The 17,747-nt window shown below is 41.3% G+C and overlaps 1 protein-coding gene across 1 annotated transcript; it reads right to left on the reverse strand.

Annotated features, from left to right (window-relative positions):
- Window positions 1–2,034: 2,034 nt before the first annotated feature.
- Window positions 2,035–16,656, reverse strand: LOC310956736 (forkhead box protein O1-A-like). Its single transcript, XM_083927098.1, has 4 exons — window positions 15,895–16,656; window positions 4,400–4,591; window positions 2,216–3,388; window positions 2,035–2,114 (listed from the first exon to the last, which is right to left on the reverse strand). The coding sequence occupies exons 1-3, from the start codon at window positions 16,489–16,491 to the stop codon at window positions 2,231–2,233; spliced, it is 1,947 nt and encodes a 648-aa protein (XP_083783224.1). The 5' UTR covers window positions 16,492–16,656; the 3' UTR covers window positions 2,035–2,114; window positions 2,216–2,230.
- Between the last annotated feature and the right edge of the window lie 1,091 nt (window positions 16,657–17,747).

A 17,747-nucleotide genomic window follows, 5' to 3' on the forward strand; every position in this document is an offset into this window, starting at 1 on the left:
TTCGAAACAGCCTTTATACTAACAGTATGTACTGATTTAGCCAACATGTGGCATGCATTATGCAATCAAAAGCAAAATTTGCAGTATTCCAAAAATACCTGGATGTTGTAGTGATTCAGAAAAAATCTCCAGTATGCATCCGACCAGTTTACCTCACCTACTGAATTCTACAATGCAAAGTGCTGGAACGGTTACAACGGCCACTTCCAAAACTGGAAACTGGCCTTGCATACTGCAAAATAAATGGATTTAACAGTTTTATACCACCAACAAACGCAGTATACAGTATACCGTTTGTAGTACAGCCCAAGTTCCTGCAATTAGTGGGCCATCGTCTCAATCACCATGGTGTTACTGCATTTGGCAATAGATAGTGACTTATCTGACATTAAGCTAAATTAACATCTTAAAGACTATTACTTTGAGTCAGGTGAAAATCTTCAAATTCTCCAAAATGTCCCCCATTCCATTCAGAACATGATCACCATGCTTTTTTTTTTTCTTTTTTTACAGTTTATCCAAATGTGGTTTTGGAAAAGTTCTCCATGACTTCAAGCAGGACATCCTAATGTCACAGTGGTTCATGTAAGCCAATCCCAGTGTTCAGAGGTTTTCCTCTGACAGCAACATTGAGTGTAAAATAAGACCCTAAAACAAGACGCTGAGGAACATTATTCACGATGTATTCCCAAACAACAGCATTTTCCCAAAATGAATAATTACTGCATGAAAGCATGTTGACTTTACAGGGAGCATTTACAAAGGGCACTTCTCTACATTGATTGAGACTTTCAGTGAACTGTCTACACCTATAAGGTCTTCAATATTAGTTTGATGAAGCAAAAAACAACAACTGCATAACTCAAAAACAATATACAGAACACATTTTATACAAGCAAGAATACAACAGCTACAATTAAAATTAAAAAAAATAAATACCTTCATACGTATATGTATGATTAATTAATTTCAGTCAGAGATGCAGCTTGTCTGAATTTGACAGCACTGTACCACGACATCTTTCTATAAACATGTGTACTTCAAACAGGGTATTTTCAGGATTTATTGGTGTTTGTTTCATAAACTGCTATGTGGTGTTGTTCAGAGGTCCATTCCTGAAAATATCCTGCTCTCATTTCACTTTTTATGTTCATTTTAATTCATTTTTTGAATAAAGGTAATATGAATCATTATGCAGATGATACCCTGGTTTATCTGGCATTCAGATGTCACTAGGTAAACATTTGCCTTTGAGGGCTGGAAAAGATCTTCTCAAATTCAACCTGAAACGTCTCATCACTGATAAAACCACATAGAACATCACATTTGATAGGTTTTTGGTCCACTACACTCTTGACATACTTGACATTTCAAGTACTGGACAAAAAACAGCGTAATGGGTTTAATCAAACTGTAGAAATATGTATCCATATTGTTGAATAGTATACAATATATCACACACTGCTATGTTGGTCTCAACACAGGGCATCTACAGGGCAGTGTGTGGTCAAACCCTTAGTTATGACTGAGCTGGTGTGTTCTCACTGCAATTTGAAGTCCCACAAGTATGCTCCGCTGGGCCTATTGACTGCTGCAAAGTTCAATCTTAAAACAAAAGGTAATTGTGCGGTGTCGGCTCAGTGTCAGACTGACCACAAATCATGCATTTTGAGAAAAATACTTGATCTTTTTTGTTAGACAGTCTGATACTGTGACCTGTTTTACAGTATGTAATATACTTTACTGTATATATTTACTGTATATGAATATGTATTAGCAAAAATAAATGAGTATATAGATAGGTCCAGTTTGTGACAAGACTATATTTGCTAATGCCAACTTGTTTATCTTAAAAATGTTTCAAGCATGTTCAATGCAGTTATGAATTAAACCATTTGGTTGTTGTGTCTTATTTCAGTATGTGGATCTGACTGATAAAGTTATTTAGTTTACTCTATCACATATAAAGTAATAACATGTATGGATGTTTTGCATGGAGCTGCATCTCAAGACGGTCACGCTTTTGAACTTTGTGTTAGATGCTCTGCGGAGAGAGATAATAGTGGCTTCAGTGGATTTACATTTTCACGCCTCTGAATGAAGGTGAGCAGCACCTGTGAGGGAGAATGAAAAATGATCAGAGATGAGAAACATGGACATGATTTTTGTTATAGTTTTAATACATGCTTACTGCCAGACTACTTCTCAGTCTTACCTATTTGTGATCCACCTAGCCTGACACCCAACTGTGTGTGGTGGTCTTCACCCTCTGGGGAAACCCATGAGGCCCAGCTGCAGGGTCAAAGTTAAAGTCCAGCGCCCCGCCATCCATGAGTGTCTCATGAAGAACAGTCTCCATGTCACATTCAAACCTCTCAATGGACATGTTGTCCAGGTCACTGGGCAGCCGTTCCTGGTGGTGACCGTGTGGGTGAACCGAGTTGAGTTCCCTGTAGCTGTAGCTTGCCGAAACAGGGTTAGAGTGAGCTGGGTGTCCACGGGGAAGCTGCATACATGTCCTCAGGCTGGTCATTCGAGGAGGGGCCCCTGAAAGACTAGTCAGACTAGTCAGGGGGATCATGTTACAGCTATTCAATTCTTGTGAGGTTGAAGGACGCTGGCTATGTATAGCTTGTGGATTTACAAGAGGAACTGGGTGACTCGGTGAAGGATTCCTCATTTTTACTCCATTATGACCCCCCATGTGGTTCCGGGGGCTGTAAGTGGGCAAAAGACAACCTCCCCCAACCACTTGAGGCACCTGTGTGTCCCTACTGGCCTCTGCATCTGAGGTCAGCAGCTCTTTGAGGAGGCCAGCAGGGCAGATATATTGGTTCTCATAAGCCCCAAAGCCTGGCTTGGTCTCTGGAAGTGTCTGCATGGGGGCAGGGGACAGGGAGTTCATCCTCATCTGGCTGTACATGCACTTACGGTAGTCCTTCTGTGGGTGCGGGGTCAAGCCAGTGGAGCTGTAGGGGCTACTCTGAAGCATTGCAGCATTTGATGAATGTGAGGAGTCAGAACCCAGCTGGGGGGGTTTAGGAGACAGCAGGTTCAGGTTATCCAGCAAACTCTCCATGACGTTCTCTGAGCCATGTTGGCCCATGGATCCAGCTACCTCAGACAGGCTAGGCAGGGTGGAGTTCATCTTGGTCCCCGCCGCTCCAGAGTACATCATGTGGCCGTCAGGCTCCCCCAGGTCATCTTGTTCAGAAGGGAAAGGAGAATGGCAACCACTCAGGGTGCTGGCGTCAGAGCTTGTGCGCGTCCTAAAGGAGCTCCAGGCTTCAAAGTCCTCATTACTGTGGGAGTTTGGGCTTCCCAGCCAGTTAGAGTACTGGGAACCACTGCTGGCTGCTCCTCCCTCAACCTCCTCCTGTAGAGCCATCTGTGGATAGAAAAACATTAAAAGCTCACACAGGCTGCCATAAAAATCACCAGTGTATTATTAACTTTCATCACAGTTATTATACAACAGGAATAGTTCAACATTTTGGGGAATACGTTTATTCACTCGCTTGTGAAGAGTTAGATGAGAACAACACCACTCTCATATCTGAAGCTACCACCAGCAACTGGTTAGCTTAGCTTAACATCGCTCTGGGAATGCAGAAACAGCTAAGCCGGCTCAGTCAGAAGATGACGAAATCCACAATTACTTTGTGTGGCCAACATTCCCACACATAACCTCTGTTAAAAATACAAATGGTTGTTACCTTCAGCCAGAGCTGCTGGCTGTAGCGACATATTATACGGTATTTATACTTATCAAAACTGATGTTGCAAAGTGCTTTACAAGACAATAAAAACAGATAAAAGAAACACAAGTAAAAACAACAAGGTAACTATTAAAAGGTCCTACTTTGTAAAAAGTGAGATTTCCATGTGTTTTTGGATTATAAATCCTGTCAAAGTATCAACACGCTCAATTGACAGAAAAATGCCCACAGCCTGTATTCAGAAACTGTGACTTTAAACGAGCTGTCAGGACTTCAGTACAGTTGTGATGTCACAACTATACTATATAAAAGGTAGAAAGTATCACCACAGTGCCGTTACAGTCATTCCCCGACTTCAATGAGGGTGCAGAGATGCTGAGAGCACAGATGTGGAAAACACTGAAACATTGACCAATCACAGCAGACTGGGCTTTTTTGGGAGGGGGCTTTGAAGAGACAGGTGCTAAAACGGAGCGTTTCAGACAAAGGGTGAATAATAGGTATATTTAGACAGACAGTATGAGAAAAGGTTTTTTTGAACATTAAAGCAAGTAAAGATGAAAGTATGAACCTCATAATGAGCATAATATGGGAGGATTAAAACAGAAAAAATGGCCAAACTATGTACAGATCAATTGTATGTATTTGTGAGTATAGTGTTAATAAAAGTGGGACTGTACCTTTTTCTTTGTGGCCCTTCCTCGGCTCTTTGCAAACTTACTGTTGTTGTCCATGGAGGCAGCTCTGCGTCGAGGGGACTTTCCGCTCTTTCCCCCGTCTGGGTTCAGCATCCACCAGGAGCTTTTCCCCGTTCCCTCGTTTTGAATACGCACAAAGCGGCTGTGGAGGGACAGGTTGTGTCTGATGGAGTTCTGGATGGGAAAAAAGTTTATCATTTGTAAGTTATCTTTGGGCTCTGAGGCCACAATGGAGCATCAAAATAACTTCACAACAGGATTTAGTTTCCAATTTTTAAATTATTTTGGGCAAAAAGTTGGTCAATATTTTCCTTAAGAAATATTCTAGTGTTGTTTAAACACTCAATAGTGACCCTCTGGTGCAAAAAGAAGCAACTGTGAGTTTCTTTTCAGTGGGAATTAAATAATAAAGTTTATTGCTGCAGAGGAAATGTTTGTAATTTTTCATACTGAATGGAGAAGAAGCTGGTAGTTGAGTGTGATGTCAATGCCAGTAGATGAACAGGAAGTCTGCATACGTCCATATCCTCCGTCAACAATATTATGTCTACTACCGAGCCTTTTTCCACTCCCTCTTCCACTCTCCAGCAAAAGACATTAGTTACTTTGGCATGAAGGAGCGAGGGATGGATGGGAAATATGGTGTCATTTATTTTACACTAAATAAATATTTGGCACCATTGCAAGACAGATGTCACGTCTGCCAATGTGCAGTATCTGTTACTGAATCCGATGACTAACAAAATAGAAGATGGCATCAAACAGACTAAATGTACAATATAAACACAATAACCTATAATAAAAAAACGAAAACAGTCAGCTAAATAAAGTTGATTTAAATTAGCATTTTTTACTATTTTGCCTGATTAAAGGGGACATATTGTGCACATTTTCAAGTTTATACTTTTGTGTTTCTACCAGACCATGCTTACATGCTTTAATGTTCAGAAAACAGATTCTTTTTCTCATACTGTGTGTCTGTTTTAGCGCCTGTAGCGTCTCTTTAAGACCCCCTCCTGAAAAAGCCCAGTCTGCTCTGATTGGTCAGCATTTCTGGGTCTTACACATCTGCGCTCTCTGCACCTCTGCACTGTCATAGCAGCCAGTCAATTACTGTAATGACACTGTAGCAGCACTTTCTACCTATGTATAGTATAATTGTGACATCAAAACTGTACAGAAGTCCTGACAGCTCATTTAAAAAGGCACAGTTTCAGAATACAGGCTGTGTTCATTTCTTTGTTTGTTTTTTTCATTGAGGGTTGTGTTTTCAGTGTTTATATAGCATCTCAACCCACTTAATAATAATAAAAAAAAGATATGAATATTTCTCTTTTATAAATATGGGACCTTTAATGTGTATCTGTCTGAGGACATAGAACTATACTGATGCCATTACCATATGAATGTGAATTGTATGAGTCTTATGCATGGTTGGTAGACCTAGCCTTTTCTTGTACGTTAAATGCATTTTTGTCCCACCCTTCCGCGAGCAGTATTTTTTTTTTTTTTTACTGAAAGAGCTGATTAAAGAAAACTGAAGAGAGCATGTATTACTTTGGGTTTAACTTTGTATGTGGTCACATTTTTCCATTGTGGTCACTTGTATACACCTAAAGCCTCATCCCGTACATTTTCTCTAATGCTACGTTATGAACTCTAAAAAGGACACAGAGGCGCCTCCTGTGGTAATTCTCTCAGTAAGAAAAACAACGATGGTTTGGGAACAGAAAGACAGTCATACTGGACACAAGTGTAGTGCATCGCCTCTCTTCAGACAAAAATGTAGGTCTTGAGTTGGGGCATATGGCTTTATAGTGGGAAGAAATATACTTTCAATAATTTTATGTAGCTGCATAACCAAGACTTAGACCAGAATGAAACTGAATAATTGTAGAAATACAAGCTTAAGAATATGTGAGTATTGTTTTGGATGACTGTTTCAACACTAAGGCACTGAACTACAGCTCAAGTTCGACCTCAAACTATACATCAACAGTGGCCTTGTGAAGCCTGATCCGAAGAGTGGAGGCAGCGGGCTGTGCATGAATGAGAAATTTTACTGAAAAAGAAAGCAAGGGGAGGTTACAGAGTTCGAAGTGAGGATGGGGAGGGTGACAGAGTGAGATGTTTTTGCCAGCAGAGCTGGGGTCAATGAGTTCACTGTGTGCTGAACACGAGCTCCTCGGCAGGCGCTGACAGAGACATGCAAACAGGTTAGATGGAGCGGGAACAAAAAGAGGAGGAGAAGCATCAGATGTGACGTGCTGCTGGGTAGGACTGTCTGCTTTCTGACGACAGACCCCCCAAACCCCCACCCCGAACAGATCTCCTCCCTTCTCTTCCACTGACTTTAAATAAGGCTTCCTGTGTGTTGGAGGACATCCTGCACATGCAGACCTGAGAGACTTAAGCTGGAGTTCACTGCACAGCCTTAAAAATGCAATGCTAATTCTGAGTCGTGTCCATTTGATTCATGACCTTTTCTCCGCTATATTCTCTTTTTTCACATGATCTCAATCTGTAACCAAAGACAGGAAATGAGTCATCGGTGGAGGACCTGAGATCTGAGCCGTGTGCTGCACAGACTCAAGTCTGTGAACCAACTTTATATTCCACTAACCAAATGACATGTCTTGCTCGCACACGGCTGAGATCGCTAGTGATATGCAAATATCTGCACCCTCTGATTAGTGCCCACAATAGATCATGGACTGCATGACTGGGTCCTGGGAGGGGGAACTCTCTACTCGGCTGGGGATAATCCTTGTCTCAGACAGACCTCACCTCAGCCTAAAGAGAACAAAAGACATCCCCCGCCTCCCTAATTCAAGAGGTGCCCCATTCACACATTATGTCTCTGAAAGCCAGACCCAAGGTGGCCTATATGTTCCATTGTTGCTAAACTTCTTTATAAAACATATTGTTACATCCTTCATTTTAAAACCGACTTTGAAGTAGTAAAATATGTGCACCTGGAGCTGCACAGCAGCTCATGTGAATGTGGGGCATTAAGAAATCTATATGCTCTTCATTGACCTTTCACAGCAACCAGGGAAGTTCCCAGGCACAGATAATGGAGGCCTGTAAGTGACATAATGTCTAGGAGAGAGGATCTATAGAAGAATTAGAGCAGTGATCCAACACTTGTACAAGAGTTAAGATGGATTACATAAAGTGTAATATTGTAATCTAATGCTAATTTGCCATGTGAAGCTCCTGAGTTAAGGGGAAATATCTTGCATCGTGTTTGTGGGCAAGGTAAATTGATTGTTGTGTGCCTTAACACTTTCAAAAGCAAGTCTGCATCATTTCTAGCTTTAAAAATCCCTTTACATCCTTGCTATTGCCCTTTAATGCATCTTATGTGCAAAGGAAAACTAAATACAATCTATATTAGCTTACATAAAGCTCTGTGAAGCAACCTTTCTTGCTGCATCTGACACAAACTGGCTATATACAACATGTCAAAGTGGTCCAGGTCAGCTGGTGCAGGGATGCCTGACACAGCAGGGTCTTTTTCCTTCTGACAAAGTTTATTTTTGGTCTGCCCTCAGAGATGCAACATGTCGATCGGCACGCTGTAAATGCAGTCCACCTGCTGCTACCCAGTTCAGATCGCAGCACTCGTTAAAAACCTGCGTTAGATCGTAGAGAATCATCCGTCATTTTACAACTCTTTAAATGTACCCAATGATCTCTTCATCGTCTGTGATCAATATCATCAAGGCAAACTGCTGCAAGCTTCCTCCTACTGAACTTCAAAACAATCGAATCGACACAGCTGCTGTTTCTTGTGTAGTGAAGCATGAGGCTTGCAGTAACGGTCGCAGGATAAGTAAACAAACAAGGCCCAGTCGCAGGGACAGGTGCAGCCGCAGTGAAAGTGGCCTCACAACTGGTCCAAACGTTTTTACATACAGCGCCAGACACAACCACAGACAGGACAGAGGATCCCCCAGGAGACCGGCCGCTGGAAACCAGCTGCTACTCAAATCAGTTACTTGGTTTTCTATCAGTGATGAGGCCTGATATTTAGTTAGTGATGAAAAACTGGAGGGAAAAAGAGAATCACTTTTAATTTGCATCTTCTACATGCAGTGCAGCAACAGTTATCACAAACATTTTATAGGGAGACTATGTAACTTTGAAGCACTGAAGTAATATATATTTTGTCTCTTACATGTGAAAATTTGAGATACTTGGGGCATATTTACTCAAGAATTAGGTTTGTTTTGTTGATGGATGGGTCAACACAGGACTTTCACAGGGAGACCTGCTTGTTTCCTGAGAAAACCAAAGTAAAAGTTGACTTATTTAAACTTATGTTAAAAAATATAATACTTATTTTAACCCAAAATTTAACCAAGTAATTTTATTTCAATTCAAAGCCTTAACCACATGTTTCCACAACGTGCACCTGTCGCTGGTACGAGGACGTGTTGAAACGTTAGAAAATGTGTTTCCCTGGAAACGTTATTATGAATTCTGTTTTGTTGCATGGGAACATAACTTTTGGACAAGGTTTGGCTGAAAACATCTAAAAATATCACAAGCAAAGAAGTCAGAAAATGAATTAAATATTATCAGTTACGAAAAAAATGTCTACTTAATGTTAGCTAACATTAGCTCATATGAGCCACCGGTAATACCAGACCACGCTGTAGCAGTTAATTTGTATGTGTGTATGTGTTATTTCTTTTTTTAAATTAAAGTCTCAATTGAAGCTATATATTGTTAGATTGTATTTATAAAGCAGATACCCAGTGTTGCATAATTTTTTTTATGTTCTGACTTCTTATCAGAGCTTCATTGACCTCAGCAACAGGGGAAACCGCCCCCCATGTTGTAGTGAAGGAGGAAACACGTGCAACAATTTCCCACAAATCAAAATCCCATCAACAGTGAGTATGCTATTCTCTCTGGGTGCCATTGACCACAGAGAGTTCAGCTGTGATACACTTCTTGACCAGAGTGTTGGCAGAGTCCCCTGAGTCTTCTGCTAGCTCGTTGATTGTGTAGCTCACAATGGCAATGCCAAGATTGGCTTCCTATTAGTGACACAAGGGTGATGAGTCTGAAATCAGTATCAAAATGATTATTTTATAGTGATATATATCACAATAAAGCAAATATGTAAATATTTAGAATTGCAGAGTCCTTTAATTAAAAAATATATATATATATATATATATATATATATATATATATATATATATGAAACACTATGTATATATTATGATATAGATAACATTAGCAGCTGTATTTCTTATTCCTGTCCACTTAAAATACCAGACAGGCACATTTATTTAGCAGCAGCCATGTCTCCAGCAGCTTAATACAAAGAGATAATAATATAATTATAATAATAACAATAAAGGAAAATAATCTGCTTCTTGATTATATTCCGTATGATGCTTTTGCTGAGTGCAAAAATACAATGCAGACAACTAATCAGAGCCTTTATCTTTAATAACTTTTGTCATATTACTTCCAGAAGAAAGCAGTCAGATATGTGGTGTAAATAAGAGAATAAAAGAGCACAGCGCTTGCAGAGATTACAGTAAAAGGACAAGCCACTTCCTGACAGTGTCTTCCTGCGCACCCCTTCCCCCCCTTTCTTCTCTGAACCAGGAAGTTGAAAATAAAGTTTTCTGTTACAGGGCGGTAAAAAGGCAAGCGCTGTTGCTGCAGAAGTAGAGCCCTCCAGCTCAGTGCGGGACCATGTCGCCTCTTCATGGCACCAGGCACAATGGCAGCTACTTCATTAACACTGAGCATCAAACTGAGTGACCTACTTCTGCAGTGGCTTCAAAGTGGGACTATAAAAAGGAATGGGGAGCTTTGTGTTAGGAGTTCAGCTCTGGATAAGCAAGGAGGGGGTAAACGAGAATGATGGACAGTTAAACATCCTCATGTGATGTGCTATTGATTAACACAAGCACACAATCCCACTTAAATCATACTAAACATTTATAAATGCTAATCCGATTAGAAAGTTGATCTCTAATCTTTCTCAGCCTAATCTTGAAAGTGACACATTTTTTGCACACTTTACAGGGTCTCACACACACACACACACACACACACACACACACTCACACTCTTTCTTCACCTCCCTTGGCACTTGCAGAGTGGATTTGAGGTCAGGTTCTTTTTTTGTGAACATTATATAGAGGGGGATTATTATGCTGCATAGGACTGGAGGGCAATGCAGAAACCCACATGCCACAGATTCCACAGACTCACACATGTGTAGGCAGCAGACTGTACACAGGCTTTAGCCTACAGCCAGCAGTCAGCTGACTGCTCCCCTCCTTCCCTCAAGCCACAGCCGGTCCTCTTTGAAAGCCCCTGCCCCAAGCCTCCCTTTCTTCATGGGGTTACATGAAGCTTTCAGTGGGCCTCTTAGCCTCCTCTAAGTTAAGGGAAGGCCTCCCTTTTTAACCTTGTGATCCCAAGACAAATAGCTGGCAGATATTCAGTGCATTTTTTGTCGCTTTTAGTAGCCCCTTGTCAGGCATGTGTCTTCCAACTGCAACTGACAATTAAACAGCTGATTCATTTAAAAGTGGACCCTTTAAACACAAAAAATGGTCACTTAAATTAAAACTGGGGTTTTCTTTTTCTGATTTTATAGACTTTGAATAGTCTACAGCCATGCTGGCAGCTCTCTGAGGCGATAGGGTCAGTGTGCTGTAAATGCTCATGTCAGCATGCTAAAATGTTTAACTTTCAACCATGGTCAACATCTTAAAGTAACCTATGAGCACATTTGCTACATATATTTGCTATAATAACAAGAAACTAAACATAAAGTTAAGCTGAGGCTACTGAAAACGTGATTAGTTTGTTTGCAAGTATTTGGTCATAAATAAAGTGTTGGACAAACTGACGTTTTGACCTGATATGACCCGATAATCGCACTAGATGACAAGTTGAGAGATCACCTACAATTCACACTGAGAAGTGTGGGCACCATATTACATGGCAACACACCCAATCGTTGTTAAGTTTTCACTTAAGTCACAAATGGCGATGATAAAGTGACCCTAGAGGAAATTAGGATTCATCCTCAGGGGACCATGAATGTCTGTATAATGCGTCATGGCAACCCATTCAGTAGCTCCGATGTAGTAGTATTTCAGTCTGGACCGATGTTGTGAACAAGTCGACCGACAGAACAACTTTGCCATCCCTAAAAGAACAACGCTAAAACAACGAATGCATTTTTACCTGGGTATTCTTCATATTGTAAAATGAGATTCCCATGCCTTTTGTGATTATAAAACAAGGTGTGAAATTGCTCAATCCACAGAGAAATGCACAAAGCACGTATTTAGAAACTGTGCCTTTAAATGAGCGTCAGGACTTCTGTATGGTTGTGAAGTCACAACTATACTGTATAGGTCATTCCCTGGCTGCAATGACTATGCAGAGAGTGCAGATGCGTTAGTCCCTGAAATGCTGACCAATCGGAGCAGACTTGGCTTCTAAAGGCGCTAAAATGTTGTGTTTCAGACTGAGGGTGAATCCAGGTATATTCAGACAGACAGTATGAGGAAAAATTGTGTTTTCTGAACATTAAAGCATGTAAACAGTTCTAATACAAGCATGAACCTGAACATTTGCACAATATGGGACCTTTAATACTGCATCATATAATTACAGTAACTTTTCATTGTTCATCCAATTACTTGAGACACTTGAGTTGGATAAAAGTCAGCTTCGGTATAATTGAAGCCATTGTGGGAGAAATGTTAATTAATGGCACCATCATCTACAATCATACATCTAACTTTGGGTGCTCTACTAACCGTCACTATATATGGTTGATGTTTAAATGGAGTGCGATTTTCCACTTAGCAACTCAGCTCATCCTGAATATATAAAGTCAGTGTTGTCTGTCACTAGTTTTGGTCATATGCAAACATAAGACGCCAGGCAGCACAACCAACAGGCTACTAATTAGTAGGGGCCTTTTTGACACGAAACTGTTTATTTATCCATAAGACTCGTGAATAAATAGCCAAATGGCCCTCCATGAACCTTTAAGAATCAAGTAATGTTGTTAAAATACTTTCTTACATGATTCAAACACCTCAGAAGTTCTGTGCCAGTTAAACTCGCCGCTGCTGCTTCCTGTTCCATTATTCAAGGTCACAGTTCACTGAGAAAAACAGTGGCAATACCAGTAAGATGGTAAAGTACCCTGCATGCTGCACGCTGCCTCTCATAGACCCACCAATACCCCTGGGGGAACCAGTCCTCCTAGTTGGAAGGGGCCCACTCTTGTGGTAAAGGCATCATGATCACAACTGCACAATTTTTAGAGGGAAAACACAAAACGCCTCCATGACACGAGGGAGACAGGAAGCTCTATCTGCGGCATCGTCGCCCTCGTCCTGCCCTCCACCCACCTTCAGTTTTCTAGGTGGAGCTGTAAAATAACTGAGGTTCAAAGTCAACGCCCTCCACCCACCATGAGGTCTCTCTGGCGTATCTCTATCTGTCATTACAATCAGGGACGCTTGTGCGCGTGAATTCTAAAGTCAATACATTCATGAGCAGACTGATGCTTTCCTTTAGCGTGCGTCAGGAACGCTGAAGTGGAATAACATGACTTCACATACAATTAGATGCACAAACATGAGCCATGTATGGTCTCTCTTATTGGTTTTCGTCCTATTTTTCCAGCCCTGACCCTCGTGTTTTGCAGGGTGGGGATGTTAACACATGGCACTGTTTTCCATCCACTCTGCAGGAAATGCATCATAGTTCATTGTGGGGGGACTGTCGTGTTTTTTTAACAGGAAAGTGTAAAAATAACTATTAGCCGGTGGTTCCAAGGACCAGTGAAGCGTGCCAACATTTAGGAATGCAGAGGTTGAAGTGGAGATGTGTTGATTTAATATTAAAGATAAACAGGCTGGTGATATTGTTATTGAGGCATTTGTGAATGGAACACAAAGAAAAGACCGGCTACGGCAAAACTTTTAGCACTAAAACAGAGTCAGGACTGTGAGCAAAATTCCTTTTTAAAGTTATAACAAAAAGGACTGTCGGTTATTAACAAATGACCCAACATTATCAGCAGGGTAAAGTAGATTAAAGAATAACGTGTATACTGGGATGTTGGTTGAGTTTGGTTCAACTTCTGGTTCGATGTGATTGTTGTAGCTAGTGTTAGTTTATAGACCGGATGGAAAATCTGTTATTCAAAAAGCTACGGGCACCGCTGGCCATTATTGCCAGATCTCGGTGCTGAAAGGACAGTCGGCCTATGAAAACTATCCAGGCTCTACTTGAACAAACGCAAACACCTTCAGCAGAAGGCCTGAGAGAGGGCAGAAAAGGAAGCGATAGGATAAAGAGCAGCGATCCCTTTCTCCAAGCTGGAGCATCCGCTGAGGAAACTCTAGAAGACAGGGACACAAAGATATGAGCGCACAGCTAAGGAATGGAGGATGTTTGACGTTGTTCCCGGCATTCCCTTCTCTTAAACCCCTTCCCCTCTGACACACTCCCCAACACTGATTGAGCTGTTTGTGTCGCCTCCTGTTATTGTCAAACAGTTTAATCCACGCTGGCAAAAACCTGACTGCACTCTCCCCAGTCTGCGCACCTACTGTATTTGTAACAAAGTGTAGTTAAAGTACTGCAGAAAGACTAAGAAAAGGAGGAAAGGGAGGTTTAGGAGAGCCATAAGTCTGTGAACCGGCTTTTTGCAAAGGGGTGTTAAACAATGGAAACTAAATCTGATTGACGTTCACAAAAGCGTTTCCTGACATAACTTCAAAATGATGTTTCATGAGTATGCAGGGGTTACAGCAGGGGTCGCAACGCTTAAATATGAATTTGGCTCACATGTTTTTGTTCTACTTTATGTTCTCTGTCTACTTTTGTCAGTCAATTTCTATCCATCATGGCTGACTAACTTCCTCACCCGGCTAGACAATATTAAGACCGGGATTAGCATGTTTGCACAGGCATTAGGCTACTGCTTTACTACTTGTGCTAAATATTTCCAATACATTTTCAGGCCAGAAAGCACAGCGTTGTAAAATTCCAGGACCGTCCCAGGTTTTCCATGACCGTGGAAATGCTGCATAGGCCGTGAGTCAGTGTGTTTTTTCTGGTAATACTGAATAGATTGTTCCCACTAAAAAAGTACATGTGAAATCTGTGTTTCATTTTTCTGGAGTCTTCAGTATTCTCCAAACTAAACGTGTCTGTTATTTACGCAGCGTTGTGCTTCAGGATCGTACAGAGAGAAATATTCTCAGGCTCATACGGGATGTGTACAGTCAAGACTTGCGGGCTGGTGTTCTGCTTCTACTGTATGTTTCCTCACTGACATAGCAGAGGGAGGCGTGTGTGTGTGTGCGCGTGCGTGTTGCCTCTGACAGAGGAAACCATGACAAAACTTCAAAGGTTACTGAGTTGCCAATGTTCAGCAGCCAAATTCAAGAGTAACCGTTGAGCATTTTTGAAATCATGGTCATTTTAAATATTGACTGACTCTGAGAGATTAGCCTACATTAAGAATTGTAATCAAAATTTGTAAACATGAGCTCCTCTCTCTCAAAGCCAGAAACCCGAGAAGTAAGTCTTGTGATGTCATCAGGTAGAAAGTCTGGAGCTGCTCCATGGACTGAAAGAGATTTATTTATTTTTTAATATACCAAAATTACTTTTATTCCATTGTAGTTCTGTCAGTTTTGAAACAGAACATGTTCCTGTATACTCAGATCATCCCCGGGGTGCTCTCAGTGTCATCTATGACATATTTCACTGTTTACGCAGCAGCTCCACACTTTATACCGGATGACATCACAAATTTAGAGAGCTTTAGCACTCTTTGGCATACGAATAACGTTTGAATTTTGAAAATGGGCATAACTCCCCTTTAAAGTATAGAGCTTAAAACCAACATTGTATCTGCAGATCCCTGTGGGACACAAAAGTGTCACATTGGTCCGACATCACAATTTTTGTTTTATGTTGCTAGGTGATAGAAAACATTTGCTGACTGAGAAACGTGGTTGTTACTAAAACACTAAAAAAAACCTTCTTATTTTCCCTTTCATACAACAGTTTCTACGGCTGTGTTGAGACTTTGAGGATTAAAGTGCCCTGTTGTTGTTTTCTTTTTTCTTTTTAGCAGGACTACAGAGGAACATAATCTGTTATTTAATGGACATAAGACATGCATTAGACATTCAAACAGCATAACCTTGCTCTCTGCATGTGGCTATAATAAAAAGTGTAAAAACGTGCATCAGTGCAGTCAGACACTGATGGAGAGACCAGTATGTTTGCCTGCTGGTTTCTGCACAGTAAGGATCAGGGTTCAATGACTGAGTGTCTGCTGCTAACTGCATTGAGTGACTTTTCTAAAGTTTTTTATCGGTGTTGAAGGAGTTTACCACACCGTCAAACCATCTCAGGTTCATCCTTAACAACTGGGTGCTCACCTTCCAGCCCGCGGAGCTGTTACTGTCTCCTTTATCCTTGAAGTAAGGCACATTCTTGACCATCCAGTCATAGATCTGAGACAGCGTCAGCCTCTTCTCGGGGGAGCTGTCGATCGCCTTGGTGATCAGGTCAGCGTACGACATGTTCCCCCAGGCGTTACGGCGGGACGAGCTGCTCTTCCTCTGGCCGGAGCTGCCCAGGGGTGCGACACCAGGAGGAGGCACCTGTTGCTGAGGCGGCAGCTGCGGACCCGGGAGCTGCTGCGGCTGCTGCTGCTGCTGAAGGGGGTGATGGTGGTGGTGGTGGTGGTGTGGATGGACACAGTTTCCATCCCGACACTGAAATTCATTGCAGGGCACAGGCGGTTTCTGCTCCGCGTACTCTTCATAGTCCTCCTCTAACAAGCCGAGGTTACTGATGAACTCGGTGTTTCCTCCCGGCTCCTGCTGCACCGACGGTGCCGGGGAGGATGTGTTGGAGCCGGCCGGGTCGTTGAGCTCCGGTCGGGGCAGCGGCCAGGTGCAGGACCGCGGGCGGGAGAGAGGCTCAAATTCCGGGTCTATTTCGACCGGCTGTGGTGTCGGTACCCCAGCCATGTCTGAGTCAAACCGGCTCTCACTGTCACACAGACACTCACATAAAAAAAATAAAAATAAAGTAGGCTGTCAAATGGGGGAAAAAATCAACAGGCGAAAAGAAATGTTGCGTTCACGACTTATTTAGAAGTCAGAGAACCGTTTGGTTGAAAGTGTCCACTGATGTTCACACCATCCCGCACACACCAGCTGCAGCTCTCAAGTCTGCCGCTCGCGCTCTGTCAATTATGACAGCCGTGCAGAGTCTGGTGCTGCCTTCAGGGCTCACTCACAGGCTCCGTCTTCTGGGTTATTCAACTTCACGGTGCATTCAAGGGCTCTTTGTTTGGAAATCATGCTGGGTTGTTTTGAATATAATGTGCATTATATGTGCAGAGTTTTTACTTCGGTAAAGGTGGTAATGCCACACTGCAGAAATACTCTGTTACGAGTAAAAGGCATGCATTAAAATGTTAGTACAAAAGTAATAGCATGAAAATAAACTTAAAGTATAAAAAATATAAGTAGTCATTCTGCAGAATGGCCTGTTTCAGAATATTATATTATTGGATTATCATTATTGATAGATTAATGTAAATATCACTTTAATGTTGCAGCTGGTAAAGGTCAGGCTAATTTATTGATGACTAAACACTGCTGTGTAGCTTAACCTATGACAATATAACCTATTTTATTTGTTTTTAATATTTTGTATTATTGGCGGAAGTTACCAAATAAATGTAGTGGAGTTAAAAGTACAATGTTTTCTCTGAAATGTAGTGAAGTAGAAATATAAGGTAGCATAAAATGGAATTACTTAAGTAAAGTAAAAGTAAGTCAAAATTGTATTTCTCTACAGCACTTGAGTAAATGTACTTAGTTTTGATCATTGAATGTATCTCTTTAGTATTTAAAGTTGAGCTTAGATATTTAACCGTTAATCATTGAATCGTTAATTAGCACACATTATTTCATGGCATATGACTTTGAAAACTTTGCATGAAAACATTTTACGCCCTAAATTACTGTGATGCTACCATGGCAACCATCTACAGACCCAAATTAAAGACCTCCCAGTTATTAACACCGGATTTATAACCATATATCGAAAGTAATCAATCATTATTACCGCTTTTTGGCCACTGCATTTGGTTCAACTTTAATTACAGATTCTTGGGTCATATCCTTCTTTTGTAATGCTACAATTTTAACACATTTGGACAGCATCCAAAGATGCAGATGAATACGCAGACTCCCTCAGGCTTTGATGGATACTG

This window comes from Echiichthys vipera, assembly GCF_963691815.1.
Source record: "Echiichthys vipera genome assembly, chromosome: 14".
Classification (NCBI taxonomy): Eukaryota; Metazoa; Chordata; class Actinopteri; order Perciformes; family Trachinidae; genus Echiichthys; species Echiichthys vipera.

What these genes read in the sequence shown, in the direction of transcription:
- LOC310956736 (XM_083927098.1), bottom strand. Translation starts at nt 16,491, where the DNA reads ATGGCTGGGGTACCGACACCACAGCCGGTCGAAATAGACCCGGAATTT. An exon ending in ACAGCTCCGCGGGCTGGAAG is followed by an intron (nt 4,592 to 15,894) that starts GTGAGCACCCAG and finishes TTTCCCATCCAG; the next exon opens with AACTCCATCAGACACAACCT. An exon ending in GAAGGGCCACAAAGAAAAAG is followed by an intron (nt 3,389 to 4,399) that starts GTACAGTCCCAC and finishes TTCTATCCACAG; the next exon opens with ATGGCTCTACAGGAGGAGGT.